General features: G+C 53.6%; 6 protein-coding genes across 6 annotated transcripts; 2 read left to right on the plus strand and 4 right to left on the minus strand.

Moving 5' to 3' along the window:
* Positions 1 to 1,075: 1,075 nt before the first annotated feature.
* LRP88_00759 (general substrate transporter) lies at positions 1,076 to 2,840 on the plus strand (the record flags this gene model as incomplete). Its single annotated transcript, XM_083237464.1, has 4 exons — positions 1,076 to 1,182; positions 1,232 to 1,557; positions 1,606 to 2,066; positions 2,115 to 2,840. 4 exons carry the CDS (start codon positions 1,076 to 1,078, stop codon positions 2,838 to 2,840), a joined length of 1,620 nt encoding a protein of 539 aa, XP_083105969.1.
* Positions 2,841 to 2,991: 151 nt separating this feature from the next.
* Positions 2,992 to 5,986, minus strand: LRP88_00760 (uncharacterized protein; the record flags this gene model as incomplete). Its single annotated transcript, XM_083237465.1, has 5 exons — positions 2,992 to 4,607; positions 4,657 to 4,864; positions 4,916 to 5,212; positions 5,263 to 5,777; positions 5,827 to 5,986. 5 exons carry the CDS (start codon positions 5,984 to 5,986, stop codon positions 2,992 to 2,994), a joined length of 2,796 nt encoding a protein of 931 aa, XP_083105970.1.
* Positions 5,987 to 8,812: 2,826 nt separating this feature from the next.
* Positions 8,813 to 9,637, minus strand: LRP88_00761 (uncharacterized protein; the record flags this gene model as incomplete). The annotated part of the gene is made up of 4 exons (XM_083237466.1): positions 8,813 to 9,208; positions 9,263 to 9,426; positions 9,478 to 9,489; positions 9,544 to 9,637. The coding sequence occupies 4 exons, from the start codon at positions 9,635 to 9,637 to the stop codon at positions 8,813 to 8,815; spliced, it is 666 nt and encodes a 221-aa protein (XP_083105971.1).
* Positions 9,638 to 12,139: 2,502 nt separating this feature from the next.
* Positions 12,140 to 13,518, minus strand: LRP88_00762 (uncharacterized protein; the record flags this gene model as incomplete). Its single annotated transcript, XM_083237467.1, has 3 exons — positions 12,140 to 12,364; positions 12,423 to 12,730; positions 12,792 to 13,518. The coding sequence occupies 3 exons, from the start codon at positions 13,516 to 13,518 to the stop codon at positions 12,140 to 12,142; spliced, it is 1,260 nt and encodes a 419-aa protein (XP_083105972.1).
* Positions 13,519 to 15,436: 1,918 nt separating this feature from the next.
* Positions 15,437 to 16,654, minus strand: LRP88_00763 (WD40-repeat-containing domain protein; the record flags this gene model as incomplete). Its single annotated transcript, XM_083237468.1, has 4 exons — positions 15,437 to 15,486; positions 15,541 to 16,296; positions 16,344 to 16,470; positions 16,523 to 16,654. 4 exons carry the CDS (start codon positions 16,652 to 16,654, stop codon positions 15,437 to 15,439), a joined length of 1,065 nt encoding a protein of 354 aa, XP_083105973.1.
* A 442-nt stretch (positions 16,655 to 17,096) lies between these two features.
* On the plus strand, positions 17,097 to 17,843 carry LRP88_00764 (TRAPP complex core subunit BET3; the record flags this gene model as incomplete). The annotated part of the gene is made up of 3 exons (XM_083237469.1): positions 17,097 to 17,131; positions 17,259 to 17,481; positions 17,532 to 17,843. The coding sequence occupies 3 exons, from the start codon at positions 17,097 to 17,099 to the stop codon at positions 17,841 to 17,843; spliced, it is 570 nt and encodes a 189-aa protein (XP_083105974.1).
* Between the last annotated feature and the right edge of the window lie 2,640 nt (positions 17,844 to 20,483).

A 20,483-nucleotide genomic window follows, 5' to 3' on the forward strand; every position in this document is an offset into this window, starting at 1 on the left:
GTAGTTCATAGTCAACGCCAATGACAAGACTTTCCCACACTTGACGATACTACAACTTGGCGTTTGCCCAGCCGGCCTGGCCCGGGGAGGTGGGATCTCGGGAGACCCGCATCTCGCCCCGGCATCTGCTGCTATTGTGGGGATCTTCATTACATGGTCATGGGTTATCATGATGGAGATCCTGACTTGGCCTCGTGGTTAGAAGCATTCTGTTTCATCTGCCGAGGCTTTTCTGCATCCGAGTTATCCGTCCAAGGTCATGCATGGGAGCTAAGACCAAGGATTAAGCAATGCTTCTCATACATGCAAACAACACCAAGTATTGTTGAGCGTGTATTCCATTGTTTATCTCCCATAGACCAAGTGTAGTATGGCACAACACCCTCTTTCTCCAAAGCGGCGAGACAATTCAACACTCAAGACCATCAACAGCCCATTCAAAACATGAGATCAATCCTCCTGGTTCACGACCGCTAGGCAATATCGCGGCGAGGCGTCAAAGGAAACGTCCGTGTGGAGCACTCCAAGTTGACAATGTGACACTCTCCTCACCCTTTCATCCCCCACAAAACGCCTTCCCCGTATCCATACTCTGTCAGGCCATCTCCAGAAAAAAAAAGCCAATGTCATCGGTGGCGATCCCCCAGTCCTGGTGGTGGTGCGGCTGCTCCGCATCTCCAAAATCCCATTTCCCCCTAGTCGCGGTCAGCCCGGGGTCGAGTCTTGAGCTCCCCGAACTTTAGCTTCCCCCCCTCTTTGTTGTAAGCGATGGGGGAAATTCGTGTAAGAAACGTCATGTTGGAGTGGATTCTTCTTGCCTGCAGACCGTTGGCCATCTCGCAAGCTCAACCTCAAGCCTTCGAGTTTAAAAGGAAGTGATTCCCTCCTCGAAATCATGTCTTTTTTCATCAGGCTTATACCCAATCACCATTGAGCTCTTTGCTCTTTTCGCTACTGTTCATAAACTCATTCGCCAAGAGTCGATCTTCATTAAGACTCAGGGGTACATCCCATATTTCCAGCCCAAACGGCTCCTCAACACAGCTCGTCGTCGTTAGGAACAAGAGCAATCGCCATGAATACTCTTCGAAGAGCATCCCTCAGCAAGCCTGAGGAGGAGGGCAAGGCATGGCCTGCCATCGCCATTGGCATGTTTGTTGCCTTTGGTGGTGTCCTCTACGGGTATGTTCATGAGCCACACTTACGCATCTTCAATACTGACTGGGCCTAGCTATGATACTGGTACCATCTCTGGTATCCTCGCCATGCCCTATTGGCAACGCCTCTTCAGCACCGGCTGGCGAGACTCGGACGGCGATCTTAACATCACCACATCCCAGGAGTCTGGCATCGTTTCCATTCTCTCTGCTGGCACCTTCTTCGGCGCTCTCTCTTCTCCCTTCATGACTGATTATATCGGTCGTCGCCCCGGTTTGATGATTGCCACCTGGGTCTTCAACCTAGGTGTGGCGCTTCAGACTGCTGCAACTGCTATCCCCATGTTCCTTGCTGGACGATTCTTTGCCGGCTTTGGTGTCGGTCAAATCTCAGCCATCAGTATGTTCCCCTTCACTCTCAACTCACAACCTCTCTAACACATCCCAGTCCCCCTCTACCAGTCCGAGACAGCTCCCAAGTGGATTCGCGGCGCCATCGTAGGAGCCTACCAATGGGCCATCACGATCGGTCTCCTCCTCGCCGCCATCGTCAACAACGCCACATCCAAGCGCAACGACACGGGCTCCTACCGCATCCCCATCGCCGTCCAGTTCGCCTACTCCCTCATCCTCTTTGGCGGAATGTGCATCCTCCCCGAGACGCCCCGCTTCCTCATCAAGCAAGACCGACACGACGAGGCCGCCAAGGCCCTGGGCAGGATTCGACGACTGCCCCAGGAGCATCCGGCTATTCAGTCTGAGCTCACAGAAGTGAGGGCGAACCACGAGTACGAGAAGTCGCTTGGACAGGCTTCTTATCTCGACTGCTTCAGGCCTCCTATTCTGAAGCGCCAGTTTACTGGTATGGCTCTGCAGGCTCTTCAGCAACTCACCGGCATCAACTTTATCGTATGTCCCCCAATTCATTTCACCTGCACATAGCTAACAAGAGTCCAGTTCTACTATGGCACCAAGTACTTTGAGAATTCTGGCATCTCGAGCGGTTTCGTCATTTCCATGATCACATCAGCCATCAACGTCGCCTCCACCATCCCCGGCATGTACGCCATCGATAAATGGGGTCGTCGTCCTCTTCTCTTCTGGGGCGCCATCGGCATGTGCGTGTCTCAGTTCATCGTCGCCATGTCAGGTACATTCTCGACCGGCCAGAACGACAACGGCACAATCTTTGTCAAGAACCTCGCTGGACAAAAGGCCGCTGTCTCGTTCGTGTGCATCTACATCTTCTTCTTCGCCTCCACATGGGGTCCCCTTGCTTGGGTCGTCACCGGCGAGATCTTCCCTCTCAAGACCCGTGCCAAGTCTCTCAGTATGACCACCGCGACCAACTGGCTCCTCAACTGGGCAATTGCCTACTCAACCCCCTACCTCGTCGACTTTGGTCCCGGCAAGGCCAACCTCCAGAGCAAGATCTTCTTCATCTGGTTCGGCTGCTGCTTCATCTGCATCGCCTTTGTCTACTTCTTCATCTACGAGACCAAGGGTCTCTCCCTCGAAGAGGTCGATCAACTCTACGACGAGGTCAGCGTGGCGCGCAAGTCCACAAAGTGGAAGCCCACGGAATCCTGGGAGCACCGCCAGAGCGTGTCTGGACCCGGTGGAAAGATGTTTGGAAATGAGCACGGAGAGGCCACGCACGATGAGAAGAATGAGACTGTTTAAGAGCATAAGCAAGAGCATACAAGTCATGTATTCATAAGTTTACCGATATCCGGTTGGGGTTCGGCGAAAGCGGCCGAGATCTCCACAATACCCGGCCCCACACGGCCCGGGACCCTGTACATATCCATATCAATAGGCATCCAAACTTCATTTACAGCGTAAAAGTCCTACGTCCCTCTCCCTTAATAAACCTGATCTTCTCCTTCTTGTCCCCAATGAGCGTAGCATCCTTGGCGCTGTCGTCCACGTCCAGGACCTTTGTGTTGCACTTTGTCGACTTGCCCTTGTTCTCCACGTCGACCTTGTCGTTGTCTTTGCCGGAGGGGATGGGTCGGATCACCTTGAGGTTGAGGGAGCTGCCGTCCTCGTCATCGTCGCCGAGGCCCTTGTGGAAGATGCGGATGCCGGCGACCACGACGGCGTTCCAGGGGTCCTTCTCGGCGTCGTCGCCCTCGTTTGTGTCAGAGTCGGAGGAAGAGTCGCTGGACTCCGAGTCGGAGGGAATGTCTCCGGTGTACGCGTCGACGGCGATCTGGATTTCACGTTCGGAAAGGTCACGGAGGGAGCCGACGCTAGAGGCGGCACCGTCATCGGTGTCGCTCTCCTCTTCCGACTCGGACTCGGACTCCTCAGCCTTCTCCTTCTCGTCATCTCCCTCTTCCGCCTCTTCCTCTTCCTCTTCCGTCTTCTCTTCTTCCTTAGTCTCCTCATCAACCTCGGCCTTCTTCTCGTCCTTCTCTTCGACATCATCATCGGCAGTAGATTCGGGAGTAAGGGGCTCCTGTGGCTTCGACTCCTCCTCCTTAGACTCAACCTTCTTCTCCTCAACGCTGGGAGTATCCTCTGCCTTCTTAGCCTCGTCGGTGGACTCGGGTGCCTTCTCTCCTTTCTCCTTCTGCTCTGCGGCCTCCTTCTCTGCAGCCTCAGCAGCGGCCTTGGCCTCCTCGGCAGCTTTCTCAGCTCGAGCAGCGGCCTTCTCAGCCTTTCGGGCCTCCTTCTTGAGCTTCTTCGCAGCCGCCTTAAGCTTGGCCTTCTCCCTCTTCTTTAGCCGTCTGTGCTCTGTCCACGCCCACTCCTTGGTGGCCAAGTAGTGGGCAGCCTCTCGGTCCTTAAGAAGCTTCTTCCTGATTCTGTCCTTCTTCTTCTTCTTGAGCTCCGCCTCGTGCGCCTTGCGAGCCGCCTTCTCCTCGAGGGTTTCGACGAATCTGCCCTTGCAGTGGCCGAGGTCGTAGGTGAGACCGATGCGGAGGAGCTTCTCACGGCGGGACTTGGCGTTTTGCTTGATGACCTTTTCAATGGGGAAGACTGACTCGTTGCGAGTGGCGTTGATCTTGACGCGGACTTCGTAGTCGCCAGCCTCGAGTTCAAGCTCGACGTTGGCGGATCGTGTCATCCGGTAGGGCGTCTGGCTGCGGACAACATAGTCAGACTTGCCAGCCTTGTGTACACGGAAGGTCAGCTCAAAGCGGTACTGGCCCTCGAGACCTCGGAAGTATCGGTCGTCAAGCTGAGCCAGGACGATGACAACGGGGCCAGGCTTGGTGATGGTGAAGGAGAAGTGGGTGTCGTGGTAGTCAAGCGCCCAGGGGACGGAGAGAGTAGTCCAGACCTGAGTGACGCGCCACTCAGGGGTGAACAGACGGGTTCGATCAAAGGACTGGTACTTTCTAAGAAGGTCCTCGTACGAAATCCAAAAGTCTCCGTCGTCGCCGAAGCGGTGGTCGAGCTTGGTAAGCCACTCGGGAGTCCATTCCTTGGATCCATCACCTGGGGCTGTTAGTATCCTATCTGATGGGGCGCCAATAGCTTGACTTACTCCACGGGCCGTTCCATTCTCCCTTGCCCCAGGGGTTCTTGAGCTTGAGCAGACGCTTTCCGTCAATCTCGACAGCCTTCTGGATTGAGTAGGCGTGAAGCTCAATGATACCCTTTCGGTCACCCCAGCCATTGCCCCAGACACCAGTCCAGCAGCTGAAGAGGAACTCCTTGTTCACCTTGAGGAGTTCCTCATTCCAGAAGTAATCCTGCCAAATCCGTTAGCTGATGTTATGAAGATGCACACGTGTTGATCCTACCTTGTCCAGGATATCATTGGCAAAGAGCTCGCTGCTGACACCTCCAGTCAGATCCTCAATACCCTCGCCACCATAGCCACCTTCGATGGCGGCATAGTCTCCGTGGGCCTTGGCATAGCACTTCTCGAGAAGCGGGAGCCAGGTCTCCTGGGGGTGCTGGCACTGTGCAAAGTAGAGAGAGCCACTGTTGGACTGGTAGATCCGGCGGTATGCCTCCTCTGGATCGAGGCGCTCAACATTATCAAACAGGACTCGGTCCAGATAGCTCTCGTCATAGTCAGGCTTGGTCAGATAGAGCTAGAAATGTATGTCAGTTGCTGTATCAAGCAAAAGGATGAGGCACGTACATAGTCGTCGACAATCTCCGAGATCCACTCGCCGTCACGGTAAAAGACAAAGCCATAGACACCGACAGCTTGATCATGAGCAACGCAAAGCCTCTCGATGAGACCAGGCTTGTTGCTCAGAGTGCAAAGAGCAGCCATAAGCCAGCAGTCACCATTACGACCCTGCCGAATGTCACTCGTAGTAGGCCCATCAATGTAGAAGCAGGGCTTGTCAAAGATGTCACCGACACGCTTGACGCTCTGAGGCTGCATGTCAAGACCGGGCGTGTAGTCCTCGAGGTTTGAGAGCGACTGAAGACAGTCATTCTGGCCAAACTTGAGATCGGCCTCAATGTCAAAGTGGGGATCGCGATACTTCTTGTTGATGCGACGACACTCCTTGACAATCTTTTCAACCTTGGCACGACACGTAGCCGCAGCCTCTTCGTAAGAAGCATCTGTGGTGCTGGCGGTCACTCTGTTGCCTCTCTTGGCAGCAGCCTGAATGTACGTGTTGGAGGGGATGACGGTTGTAGCTGTAAAGCATCAGTTTTGCTGCTTCCCTGAAGACACAGAGATACATACCCTTGCCCGGGTTCTTGGTGGTGAATTTGCCCCAGAACTTGTCAATCACATGCTGCGGTGTAACCTTTGAGCGGTCGCCCAAGTCAGCACCAGCAGCGATCTCTGCGAAAGATCTGTTGGGCGACGATGACCTTGAAGAGGAAGAAGAGGAGGAAGACATCTTGTCCGATGTGGAGTCAACACCCTGTTGTGTAAAAGCACCACTGGCGTACTAAGAGAGTTAACAACACCACACAACTCTCACTTTAACGATGGGAGTTCAATGGAGAGCTCTCAAGAGTCTGAGAAACACAAGAAACGATCAAATGCAAAAGGAAGACGCCCGCCTTTTATCCCTCTCGTGTCCCCTCTCCCCCTCTATCACATCCCCCGAAATGCACGCCGAGCAAGCTTGCGTTTAAGCGCCGCTTCAGCTCGTCAGCCCGTCAGCAATTCCATCAGCCGCCAGCTCATCATCCCCCGGTCTCCATTTTGATACATTGCCTCCTCCCTCACAAAAGTGCAAGGACCCCATGCGTGTCTCGGGTCTATGGTTTGTGGTCGTCCCCTACATCTAGAACTCACAAGGTCGTACAGCCACACCGGTTCCCCATCCTCAAGATGCATCTTGTAGCCAGAATAGGCCGTCACCTCCGGTGCTGCAACTGCAATGCACGAGACCTGAAGCAATAATCCTCACTCTCCCCAACCTCTTCGTATCAGCCAGCGGCAGCGCCCGGCCCCCAATTCTTGGCGTTTGGTCCAGATCTCCCCCTGCCACCCGTCAGCCCACCCCGGGTTAGTTTGCAGCTCTGACCCCCTCCTCCTTCCGAAACCTCGTAGGGCTGGAGTTGAAGGGGGGAACTTTGGTGGAGATGAAGTGGTTGGTGATCATGTTTGAGCCCGTTGCGGCTGACGACTTTTGTGACTTGGCACCATGCAAGGCCGGCCATGGCGACTATTCACGGCAGTCTTTTGCCTTGGCGCAAACATTTACTGTGGGGTTGCTGTTCGTCCCGTTTGAGCTCCATTTCGCGCTCATGCTGACGGGTAGCATTCTATCTGCATATTCAGAGCCACGCCTGGAGCGAGCAGATGCCGTCCCTCGTCGTATTTTCAACCATGACTGCATTCGTAATGTGTAACACGGCTGCACATGATCACCTCTGCGGTTCAGAGGCCTGATAGGTCGTAGTCATCCAGGCAACTACTTCAGCCACATGCTCTGTCCGTCTTCCCAAGTGTAGAGCACAATCTATCCCTTTTCAACTATCCATTGCGGTCTTCCGAATCAACTCCGAAGCCCGTTGCACAGCCCGAATAGTCATGGTTCACGCTGCCCGGGCGGGTCGTGACACAGTGAAGGCTAAAAGTGTTTCAACAGCCGATCGCTCTGAGCAAATAGGGCTATTTGATGAGCCTTGGGGTCTATCGTGCCGTCCGCTGCAAGGTCGTCGCCAAGGCGTTCAGCTCGTGCAAGACGTCACTCAACAGACGCATGTTGTTCACTGTGATACCTCATCACCTGGCACCCCCTAGATATTATCCAGGGACAGTCCTCTTGATTACCAGCAACACGCATTCAACACCAACATACAATCTGTACTAACCTCAAAACTCCGCCGATCGCAGCCCATTTGAGAAAACCTGACCTGAGCCCGAGCTCGTTTCCATTCATGCATTATTAGCATACAGTTCTGTTAGCCTGTCCTGTCCAGTCCTTACTCCAGAAAGAAACAAAAACAGTTTGCCATCCCAACGCCGTTCCGTTGTACAATACCAACATCGTAACACCTCATCTCATCTCATCTCATCTCATCTCATTCTTTGCTTGCTGATGCCACTTCGCTTCATTTTTGGTAATGCTTGTGTATCAAATCGTTCGTTTACAACTCTGCCGCAACCACAACTTCACCCCCAACCATCTGACCCACGCTCAACCTCAACCGCAACCACAACCACCACATCTAGACAGCCTTTCAAAGACGAGGGGTCTGGGGACACCTTCACGTTCCCAAGGCTCCCCACCATGACTTCTTCTCTCCCACTCATAAAACTCTCTGTTGTCTGTCTGTCTGTCTGCTGCTCTGTGGGACGTTTTCTTCCGCATCGAACAGGGTCTTGGGCAAGACACCTGTCGTCCACAACACAAACAACATCCTATCCCCCAATTGTCGTCGATCAATCTGGCCTTCAGCCCACCACTCCACTTCTCACGCACGCGTCCACTGATCTTTTTGCCGCCAGGCGACAACACAAGCTCTCCCGAGGCTTGACCTACCCGCTCTGGGGGCTTCTTTCTCTCGTCAAGTCTGAGTCTCTGCGCTTTTTCTTTTCCAAGCTCAACAACCAACACATCGCCTCGCGGGGTATATCCTTCGCAGGGTGCCGTAGAATTTTTTGAAAGTCGTTAAGAGCCACGTGACAGCGTCTGTCGTTCAAATCGTAGTAGTAGTCCTTGGGTGAATGATCCAAAGTTCCGTCCGAGGAAAGGTGCCAGATGCGGAGAACCGCCCAGAGACCCCCTAGTAACCAAGGATCCATGCAAACAAGTCTAGGTGAAAGATGGAAAAAGGAAATATCGTTGGTAGATGTCTTTTCCTGTCACCCAAGGCTTTTCCTCGTTCTGGACTATACGGGGTAGCAGCCACGTAGATGCCGCCCATATAGCTTGGACGAGGACTCCATGGGATATCCAGGTCAAACAAAGAACGAGGTTCAAAGATGAATTTAGACGGATCGAAGATGTCGAAAACCAGACCAGCCAAATGGTGCCGGCTCGCATGCTTCGGATCAAAATAAACAAGAACCGGAACAAAGAAATAAGACGAGGGTAAGAGATAAAGGGATAATATGTTCACGTGTCGGCATCAAAAAGAATAAATAGGCAAGAAACACATCTGGCGGCATCCTCGGTTTGACGCCTCAACGAGAGGCATCATGCCCGAGGGGCTGCCGTTGGGCCAGCTGCCTTTTCAGACATGGCCCAAAACGACTCCGTATGCACTTAAGCCACGGGGGCAATAGGAGCAACAGGGGGAGCAGGGACGTTGCTCAGATCAACCTCGGGAGGGATCTCGCCGGGGGCGTTCTTCTGAGGGCAGTCCCGAGAGATGTGACCGGCCTCGCCGCACTGGTAGCAGGTCTTGCCAGCAGTGTTAAGAGGGCCACCGTTGGGAGCAGTGCAGTCTCGGGAGATGTGGCCGAGCTTGCCGCAGGCGTAGCACTTCATGGCCTGAGCCTGGCAGTCACGGGCGAAGTGGTTGGGGCCACCGCACTTGTAGCAAGTAGCGGGACGGGGGCCGCCAGCGAAACCACCACGGCCGTAACCACCGGCGAAGCCGCCGCGGCCCATGGGGGCACCACGGCCAAGAGCAGGACCAACAGGGTTAGGGCAGGCGCGCTGTTAATCCGTTGTTAGTCTATAGACCTTCGAGGGATGGCGATAAGAGCATACAGCAAGGTGACCGGGCTGGCCGCAGTTGTAGCAGCGGCCGCTGGTGCCAGTGCCGCTCAGGCGGAGAGTAGGGCAGTCAGCCTGGACGTGGCCCAGACCCTGGCAGTGGTAGCACTGCTTAGCCTCGGTGGTACGGGGAAGAGGGCAGCCGTTGGACTCGTGGCCTAAGAGTATTAGATATCAACGATGGTAGTTGTCGAGGTCAAGATGCATACCAGGCTGCTTGCCTATGAGGTGTAAGTTAGCACCAGTAATCGTTCAAGAGGGAGGGCAAATCCTACAGTTGTAGCAAAGTCGCTCAGCAGAGGAGCAGACCTCAGCATAGTGGCCAACATTGCCACACTTGTAGCAAGCACGTCGAGAAAGAGAAGACATTTTGAGGGTATGTGTCTGGTAATTCGGTTAGTAAAAGGGCTCATCGAGCATGTTGCAATGCGTAGTTGCGGCACGGAAACCAGCCCCCTCCGGTTCGTCCCATGGTCGTTCGTATCAAGTTGATATCCAGATCTCGATGCGCGATTATTAGGAACCTCGGTATCAGATCCTGGAAGACAGTCCGTGGCGCTGACGTGAAGCCAAGCTCATATTGTCGATCAACCACGAATGCGACCCTTGGTGGTAAGCCCCAGGCGACAATCGCAACCGCAGTTGAGGAAGCGAGCGGCGAAGTGTCAGACCATGTTATCCAGTGCGGCAACGATGTTCAGGTAGAATAGGATCGCATCGCATTTATAACGTCGGGACGAGAGTTGATGACGATGGCGGCGCGATACTTGGACGTTGGTGTTATCGGCCCTCGTTGATGGTTGACCTTGGTGCTGAGGTCGAAACCCCGCACCTCATCTCGCTCGGAGGGGCAATCTGAGCATCAGGTTTCGCCGTGAAGGCGCGACGTCGACATGCGACGCGACATGATCAAGCGCCGACGCGATGGACGATATGATGAAGATGTCGAGTCGCACACAGCGCGGCCAAGAGCAGGAGTCGTTTGTAGGTGGACCGGTGCTTGAAGCTTTCGAAAACGCGTGATTTCTTGTCGGTCGGAGGGGAAATTCGAGTCCAGACGAACAGATCCGGAATGCGACAAATAGCCAAATCGTTTGGTCGTTTTTTCGGACAATGAAGATTCGAGAGCCAACGTTGCGACAGGAAGAGGTCGTCATCCAGAGGCTTGTCGCGCAACCAGAGGGGGACGAAGCGAAGGAGGGGCAGCAACACACGGCAACACAAAAAACGCAATGCAGCAACAAAACCACGCTTTTACCGGTTGTCACATACCTTTTTGGCCTGGGAAGGAGCTTGATGGGTAAAGGAAAGAAAGTTTTAATAAGAATATATCCAAACGGTGGATTATGGATGGTTGAGGCTTATCCAAAGATGATTGATGATAATGATAACCAAGAGATTGATTTCCCTCGAGGGTTTTTCGTTCTTTGTTCCTAAACGGAAATTTATTTTTTGATTAAAAAATTTTCGCACGAAGGAAATGAGGGGAGAGAGACACCACACACACACAAAATCAGCCAGAGCCAGTGGACGGACGGAGCTGGAGCCCGCGAATGACTACGACTCGACTGGAAACCTACTACCTACGACCAACGGATTCCATTGTGGGTAGATTGTGGGGAGGGGGCGACTCGGGCAGCAGGCGCAAGCGCGTGGGAGGAGGGGAAGCAACCGGCGCGGGTTGGTTCTTTTCCCACTCATCCAGTGGATTTGCTCGCTCAGAATCACGCGCTGAAAGAGAGCACTGACTTTGGGGGGACATCCAAGCATCCTCTTGGGACGGAATCACGGAAGCAGAGGGCGAAAGGGGAAGGCGATTCATCGAGTCAAGCCGGGGTCTGGAGTCCCGTCCCGAGTCAAGGCGAAACGGTCCAATCACTAATTGCCTAAAGGCGCCCTTGGCCTCAAACCTTCCCTTCCCTTCCCTTCTTGGGGTTGGGCATCTCGTGAGTCGTGGCCGTCTTGTTTAGGGAAAGGGTGAGTTGAGTGGTCTGAGGGGAGAGAGAGTGTTGTGAGGGTTGTTTTTGCCGCTAGGGGGGAAGGAAGCAGGAACAGTGTTTTGCCTTCTGGCCGTGTTCCTGACATGGGTGGGTGATGTTTGACTCGGGGTATTCACGTGATGAATCTTGAACTTGATCCAACCTCCATCGTTGGTATCTTGAATATCAGCGACATCTTACTTCTAGCTCCGTCATTCTCATGCCCAACGACTCAGAATCCCCTCCTTCTCTCCATCAATCACTCAAGGGTATACCAAGACTCACATCCGGTCGCAGGGGCAAACCGCGTGATGTCTTCAGGATAACAACAGCCGCAGCCCGGGCCATTTCCGTCACACTGGATCCAGTCCCCCGAACCTCGATGGATGTTAATATCCCCTACCCGGCCCGGTCAAAAAAGATAGGCTGATTTCCGGGCGCTCACCGATCGGGTTCCATCGTTGCTGGATCCTCTCAGCTCAACCCCAGTCCTCGGCTCAGCAGACGCTTACACGACACTGATACGAGTAGGATTCCTTTATAGAAATGCCCTTGTTTATAATTGCTTTTTCTTCTGTTAAATCATGTGGTATCTATTCGCCAAGTTTGGCTCGCAAGACTCCTCTCTATCTACGTATTTTCTAGTCTCTAACGTTGTGATGCTGTTTAAACTCGCTAACAAGCTGTCATATATGCCGTGTAAAATCATGTACGCTCAATCGAGAGCACCCTCACTAGGGCTTCTAAAATCCAATCCCTCGCATATCCTTCCAGTGAATAGAAACGCCCAGCATGACACTTCCTTCAACCAGATTCCGTTCCACTGTACTTGTGCAAATAGCAGGCCCTCGGGTCGACATTAAAGACTAGGATCACCGGCTCATCAATTCCCTTATGCAGTTGGCATTCGAGCTACTCGTCCCACTTCCGAAGGATGCGGTGGGAGCGGCACGTCAGTCATAGGGGCAGTTGATCGAGGAGCCGCCTCGACCACGTAAGAAATGCCGTCCTCGGACACGTAAGAAGGTGGCCGGGGTCCAGACTGAGCTCCAGGTCGCAGCTGAGAAAGATCAACGTCCTCATTACGTTGCCAGAATAAACGGTCGGGGTCGACTCGCTACACATGGTCAGCCTCAACAAATTCACCGCAACTGCAAGATCAAAACACAACGTACCACTGTCTCTCGCCAACGACCATAAGCTGGCGGCTGGCACTTTGTCACTTCACTTTCCATGCCGACCGCTTCTTCGTCTCGAGCAAGGACAACCGGGATGGGCACAGGAGGCACTGCGTATCGTGGAGGTCCACGATAGCGTGGGGGTCGGTTTGCACGCATGGCTGCTTCGCGGTTACTCTTTATAACGAGGATGCAGAGTCGAACAAGGCCGTGGAAGAAGAAGATGGTGGCAAAGAGGATGATCATGATGAGCATGATGGTCATCTCACGAGTGTTGACCTTGTGGGTCATCGAGAGGGTGAGATCTGAACAATTGATTAATACCCTTTCCCCGGTCATTGAAGTACAATTCATAAGGTGACTTACAAACAGTGACGAGAATAATGAGAAACAGACCGGACGCAAAGCACCGAATAATCTGCGCTCGCATACGCCTTGACCGAATCCATGGCAGACAAAACATGAAATGCTTCGGATGCCGTCTCGCATTGTTCCTACGAGACCGATGTCGGGATCGAGATCGATCATGGTGATGTCGTCGCCTTCGTCGTCGGTCAACAACGGATCCTCCAAGAATCTCAGCAAGTTGCGCCTCAATTGGGTCCATATGTTCACGGCGCTCCCTGCGCTCACGGCGTTCTCGACGAGCCTGTCTCGATTCTGCTGAAGGCGTAGCCACGGGGTCCGGTCTCGTAGGCGAGGATAGCTCCGACGGCTGGGTAAGTGGGAGCAGCGGTGCGGGAGAAGCAGTCGTGTTGCGAGTCTCATTTGTTAGTGACGCATTGTTGTTTCCCCATGTCCGGAGCAAGTTTGGTACACCACCAAACACCCGAGAATGTCGGTTCGTCTGATTTGGGTTCGAGTCTTGAGATTTGATGCTCTCGATTTCCGCCAGCTGGGGTTGCGCATTCGTCGATTGGGGTTGACCGCGACGGAACAGTCGAGAGAAGGGGTTATTCGTACGAGACTCTTGCATATCGGGCTGGCCTTCGATGTCGACATTGCTTCCGTTGGATTCTCCCTGGCGCTCCATATGAGCCTGTCGAATGAGATCGGAGCGCAGCCGCTCCATGGTAGGGCTATTCAAGTTCATGGTGTCTTGTAAACGCGACAGGGCGTAGGCCGCTACGTCTCGAACAAACGACTACGCGGACAATGTCGTGAGATTAATTCGATAGCAGACAAAGAGGTAGCACTCTCAACGCAAAAGATGTTGTCGTAGCATCAGGGGTAGCATCTCGGTCATGGTTTGAGAGGGCAGGGGAACAAGATAAAGACTGGGTTCAAGAGCCCGTCTCGAACCTGGGACCGCAACGCACAAGAGTGTGTGAACGAAGACGGCGATGATAACAAGAAGAGAGACAAGAAATCAATAAAAAAGAGGGGACAAAGTTGACGACCAGCGCCGGGTCGAGATGATCTAATTACCTAGTGGGCTCTCGAACGCCCCGTCGAAGGAGGTTCATGTGTTCGTACGAGACCACGGACCCTCCACCCCCTAGCCAAGCCTAAACGACCCATGATAACGGGTCCCCCGACGAGAGGATCAGGGACGTGCCAGGGCGAACCCAGGGATCGATGTCGCGATTCTGCGACATGGGGCCCTGTTTTAGAGGCTCAGAAGGCCTGAAGACGGAGCGACAGAGGCAAGGGCCATGACGGCTGAACAAGGAACGTCCCCGTTTTGTGATTTGTGATTGATTGCAGAGACTTTAATATGGTGTTTGCCGTTCTGTCGACTGGTTGCGGGAACGACATGACTCTCTCTTTTCCTCATCCCTTGTCAGTCCCCCCTGGTTTTCTTGAGAGATAAACACGCCATGCCTGCAACCGGCCTAACACCAACGAACGGCGCGCACCGTAGCAAGAAAACGTGGGATGTGGAGAACAATAGTCGAAGCTTTAACACATCCAGGGGCAGGTCTCCGGAGTAGGGGTGACAAAAAACATCAGACTAACTCACTAGCGTCGGGATTGCCATGGCACGCTCAATACTGTCTTGATATACTCAAAGATATGCAACATAGTACTCCAAGACTTGCACATTCTATTGATATTATTTCTAAGTGATATCTCTTTCATAAAGGTCATCAAACCGACGATTGAAGTCAACACTCTCGTTATCATATGGTAGCGTCAGTCTCGCGTTTTTTGCTACCCAGAGACACACTCAGAAGCTAGTCTAGATCCGGCGTCCGTGCCTTTCTTTGTCCGTCTCGGGTAAAGGCACGCTCTCATTTTCTTGCCGCGGCAATTGGCCAACCACGACCTGCAGAGGGAGCACCTGAAACCTGAGCTCTCACTTTTTGGCTTCCACTCCAGCTGGACAAAAGCAAACCACACGAGGAGCACGATTGGATGGTGATGAAGGGATGTGTTATCCGAGGGGCGTCACAGCCTGTCGGGGATACAAAAGACTATTGGAAGACCTCTGTTCCCTTTGAATCTTGCGTTTCCATCGTGTTTTGCCGTGGCTTTTTCCAAAGGAGACGCAGGGACCTACTATCCATCGACTATTTGCTGATAGTGAGATTGCCTCGACGACGATGGACATCATGATTGCGACACCGTGCCCCCCAGCTCAAGCTCCTCATGTAATTACAAAGTCTTACATGTCTCATACTTGATACATCCACCTGAACGCCTCAAGCCCTTCCCGATGCTTTCAGAAAGAAAAACAAACCAAATTATACATGCAGGCTCTAACAAGTTGCGCTTTTCTAGCCCTCACGAAACACCTCTGTCCTGTCCGCCAAGACAACAAGTGTTGCCGCTCCCTGACAATAGTTGACAGATTAAGCCACGCCAACTTGCTTCACGATCGAGTTTGCTGGAGATGTTGCCAAAAGCGATTGCACTTCTTGAGTTGGCTTATTGCCCCTCGACAAGGAGTTGTATCAAGGGCAGACCATCGTTGGCGAACCTTCGTGTTGTTGACACGCCATTATCTCGAAATAGTTCAGACACGGACAGTGGCAGAATTAGGATATCGCCCAGCACGTGTTGCCGGCTCATTTCAGCTCGCCAAGAAGCATCTTGCGGTCCGATGATGCGGAAAGCACTGAATTCTCCGTTAGCTCACAACTCGCAGATTCTACCGGCGCAAGAGACTTACAGATGGGTTCCTTTCCTGGCGAGAATTCGGCGCAGTTTACAGTACCCTTGTGGCCGGGAAGCTTGTAAGCGAGCTTGCCAGTCTCGCTCGACCACACCATGACTGTGCCGTCACCTGATGCTGCTGCGATTCTCTTGCCTTCAGAGTCCCAGCTAGCACCCATTAGGTTCTTCTCCAGACCCATTGTCGCACCATCAAAAGTCCGAATGTGTCTCTCCGTAGGAGCAAACGGCCGAACATCCCATGTCCGTACAGTCGAGTCCATGGCATAAGACACAAGCGACTGGGAGTCGGGTGAAACTCTCAGTGACATGATGGTATCCGAGTGTCCCAGCATCGAGTAGACCACCGCCTTCTTCCTCAAATCCCACACGCGAATGTCGTTATCGATACCGCCTGCGTATATTTCGTTGCCAGCTTCCGAGACAGCCACGGCAGTGATGGGGAATTCGGTCTGGATGTAGTCGACAGCATTCTTCGATCGAGGATCCCAGATTCCAATGGTTGAATCATCACTACCACTGACCAGTAGCTCCTCTCCTCGCCTGCTGATGCCCACTGTGTTGATGATCTCCTCGTGTCCGACGTATCGACGAATTCGCGTTCCAGATGTCAGATCCCAGCTCGCTAGGTGCATGTCGGCAGATGCGCTATACAGGATTTCCGAGTCGCGCGACCATTGTAGATCCAAAATTGCACCGCGGTGCCCGTTCAGTATTCCGTAGTTCTCGCAATCGCCATATGTTCGCCAGAGCACTAAAGAGTCAGCCCATGTTGCACGCGTCACGTCGCTGTGCTCTTACTCAGAGATCTATCCATTGATCCAGACGCAATCAGGTTTCCAGTAGGATCAAACTTGGCTGTAAAGATTTCGCCCGAATGTCCTGACAGCTCCATAACAGGAGCTTGAAGGGCACTGGTTCTTGGGGCCTGTTCAAGTTAGTCTTTCACGTCTCCACGGTTTCGGGATGTATCAACTCACGCTCTGAACGAGGGCATTGCTAGACGCGTTAAGACGCGCGAGAGCGCCAGTTGAGGAGCTAACATTTTGTCGCTTGACGAGCGACTGAGACGAACCCGGATCGTCGTCGGCGGGACGCTTCTCTGCGGACATGCTGGGCTCGGTGGGGTTTCGAGGGCCAGCTGTGATGCAATGCGACGCTGATTATCCAAATGCGCTCGACGCTGGCAAACTTTTAGAGCTGTAAAGTGAGCTTGGAGCTGCCTCTTGCATGCAGCACGACGATGGTGGTGGGCATGGAAAGCAAATCGAGTAGCAACGGTTGATTGGTGGCCGGGCCGAGAGTTGTTCCTGATATCGGCGCTTCAACACTCCGTCCACCGACTTCCAGGGTGACGTTGGGAACTGGCCTTCACTCCTGCGCTGGTGGTCCAAGATTAACGATTCACGGTATTCCTTACGGCTTTGAGTCCGGCGTTGTCCTGACTAGCTTCTCTTACTTTCATATTGTCCATATCTCCTCCGCCTAACTACCGAGCTCGTCGCACGTCCTACACTCGGTGCGCCCCGCCAGATTCCATCCCCATCCGCAGCAATGTCGGCCAGCAAAGCGTCCCGCGTAGGCGAGGAGTATGTCGACCCTCAGCGCCAACTTTATCGCAATAACAAAATGTATACTAACATTGTGGTAGAATCTGGAAGTACGCGAAAACCGACCGATCCTTGGCGCAAGTGTTTGTCTGACTTGGAATCACAGAACCCGAATCGACAAGGTCAATGCTGAGCTGGTCACATTAACATACGGAACCATCGTCGCACAACTCTGCAAAGACTACGAGAGCGACTATGTCGAGGTCAACAAGCAGCTCGACAAGATGGGCTACAATATTGGGCTGCGGCTCATTGAAGACTATCTTGCCAAGTCCAATACCATGAAGCGATGCGCCAACTTCCGCGAGACGGCCGAGATGATTGCTCGCGTATGTGCGCATCATAAACATGGACAAGAAGATAACTAACAGGACCTCAGGTCGGATTCAAGATCTTCCTCAACATTACCCCCCAAGTTACAAATTGGACGAGCGACAACGACCAGTTCTCGCTTGTGTTTGAAGAGAACCCATTGGCCGACTTTGTCGAGCTTCCCGACGACGGACGAGCACAAGATCAACTCTGGTACTCCAATATCCTGTGTGGCGTACTCCGTGGGGCTCTAGAGATGGTGCAGATGCAAGTGGAGGCTCACTTTATCAGTGATATTCTCAGGGGCAACGACAGTACCGAAATGAGGGTTTCGCTGATTCGATACATTGACGACGAGCTGCCGCCTGAGGATGACTGAGCCTGTCAAGGACAGCCAAGACAATCATTGGACGGAAACCGCGCAGAAGACGATCGGCAAGTCAAGCTCTTTATTCACATAGGAGCCAGGGGAGGTCATCTACGGCAAGCCGCTACACAGCATCTATGACGATCTGGTGCCGATCAGGGCAATATTCTAAACAACCCGAGATGGATGGGCAAGATGCGATTTTGAGTGTAGAGCTAGGGATCATGGCACGTGTAGATACCCATAGAAGAGGCCGGCTGTCAGCCACGTGCGAGGCTAAGGAGAGGCGCATACCTCACCCTCGAGCGCTTCACGCTGGCGCATATCAAGATCAAGTTATTTGAAGTCATAGAACAACTTGATGGAATTCATTGCAATGCCGGAACAGGAAGAGCAATGCCAAGTCAAGTAGACAATTCAGCCTGGTGCGAGCAACCTCAACCCCGCCGGATAAACAGTTGATGTCAGGTCGCTTCGGATTACACGGATAGATTGATAAGAACCCCCGCGAAAGGGACCACGATACAACACAAGTGGGTTAGAGCAGCCCAGCCCAGCCGACGGGATGGATTGTCAGTGAGACAAGATTTGATAGTGGAGGTACATCTCAGAAAACGGACCCAGTGGAAACTCAGGCCAGAATGACGGCCACTCAATGTGCCTGCCTCAGGCAACTGGGGCTACTTTTCAACTCCCTTTTCACCTGCAGTCTCAAGAATACGCACTCTGGTTTGAAATTTACGTACCTACACACTCAGGCATGGCGTCCCAGCCGCATGGGAGACACCCGCCTAGAAGAGCCTAGAAGACCAGGCTCCATCAGGGTCCTGTGGGGTGACGCGATTGCTGGAGCGTCAAGCCCCTGAAGAGCGGGCCTCTACCCGTACCAAGCTCCCAGGGCCAAGCGCGCTGAATCCCGTGCATCTCCCACTGAAGCTCACTGGACTCGATGAGCCTCACAGGGCAGTCGCGGTCGGGTCGGCGTCTAAAGCTCCTTCCATGCCGGCCGAACGCGGGTCTGGAGAGTCCTGGGGCTGATCCAGCCTCCCCCGGTTGTCGGATGCCAGCCTCTTTTCTGCATGGGCGCGTATCAGCTTCAGCCTTGGGGTCTAAGCGATTGTCAATCCGCAAAACAATACTGAAAGAAGGGAATAAAATAAAAGAGATCGATTGAAAGATACGCATCAATGGCTTCAGAAAATGCTTTTTTTGTCTTCAATTCGCCCAGAGATCTATCGGGAACCATCCCGATGTACCATCCCTTTAATTGCATCTTCTCCCTCAAACTCATGATCGACTTGACCCCTTAGCCGCAAGGACTCAGAGGCTTGTGGATCTGCCCCAGGCCCAAGGCTTCAGGCCCAGCCAAGTGGAAGTCCAGCCTTGTCATTTCGCCTTTTGCCTTTTTGGCGCAAGTATTTGTGTACTTGTAAATTGCTTGCGTCTAGCCGTTTAATGGAACGAGACGCATCACCACCGTTCCGGGTCAAGCCAACAATTAAAATGCAAAAAGTCGTTCAAGAGATGCCGTAGACAGGACGACGACGAGATTTATCCAATTGGGAGGCCAAAATAGGGAGGGAATGGAAGGGAACAGCGAGCAAAAAAGTTTCTCGTCCTCCCACCGCCCCAACCAGCGACCACGTTTTTTCGCCCACAAGTGTCTTGCTCCCTCTCACACCCTCTCCCGTTGATTACTCTCTTTCTTCCTCCTCCATCACCTCACTTTGCTCGGCTTAGTGCCGCCTCGGCTTTTGCGACTTATCTGCGAGCGCGAACCTCACCAAGTTCCCCTCGGCCTCAGATCAGATCAGACAGACCAGACGAGACAACCTAGGACGGCTTTGACTGGGTCTCTCGTCTTGTTCAGCCGCCCTCCACTCAGTGCCCGTCGGCAGCGTTTGAGCCTCTCCGTTTGCTCCAGTCAGTGCCGGTACGGTACCTTCGCGCTCAGGTACCTTACATACGGTAGCGAGGTACCTATCCGACCTTGGGGGCGGTTCCGCTGGCTTCTCCGAGTTGCGCTACGGACCCAGAAGTACCTGCGATTCGCGTGCGTCTCCCGCCGGACCACAAGTACCCTCCCACCCCTGGCAATCGCCCGACCCCAGTCACGTTCTTTTTTTCTGGCAGAACCCAGCGCTGCGCTGCACTGAGCAACTGAGGCAGGCCATCACCTCAGGCAAGGGACAAGCCCGGCGCCCACTTTCCACTCCCAGTTACCTCGACACTCCGCCAAATCCAACCTACACCACCACCCGACACCATACCTACTCATTCTCATACTCCCCCCCAACTCATCACCGCGACATCGACTCTCGGTCGACCATCGCATCGCCGTTGCGGCTTCGCTCTTTTTCATTTCTTCTCTCAGCTCGCCGTTCATCATCGCCGATTGCCGACACGAGACACGATCCTCCCAATTCCCGCTTCCTGTCACTCGCCTCTCATCTCCCAGTCTCGCGATCCTCGCGACCCTCGCCCCCCGCCCGACCGCGCGCCTCACATCTTGGACCGCGTCCACGGGTCCTCAGCTTGGGACTCCTCCGCGCCTCGTGGGATCGCTGCCCGTCACGTCCACGTCGGGAGGCTGCCCAGCGCCGCTCCGCCTGGTGGCACGTCCCCGTGGCTACACGAGCCCCCGTCTGCTGC

The sequence above is a fragment of the Fusarium phalaenopsidis genome, assembly GCF_050370095.1.
Source record: "Fusarium phalaenopsidis strain FUZ10S chromosome Unknown contig_32278, whole genome shotgun sequence".
NCBI lineage: Eukaryota > Fungi > Ascomycota > Sordariomycetes > Hypocreales > Nectriaceae > Fusarium > Fusarium phalaenopsidis.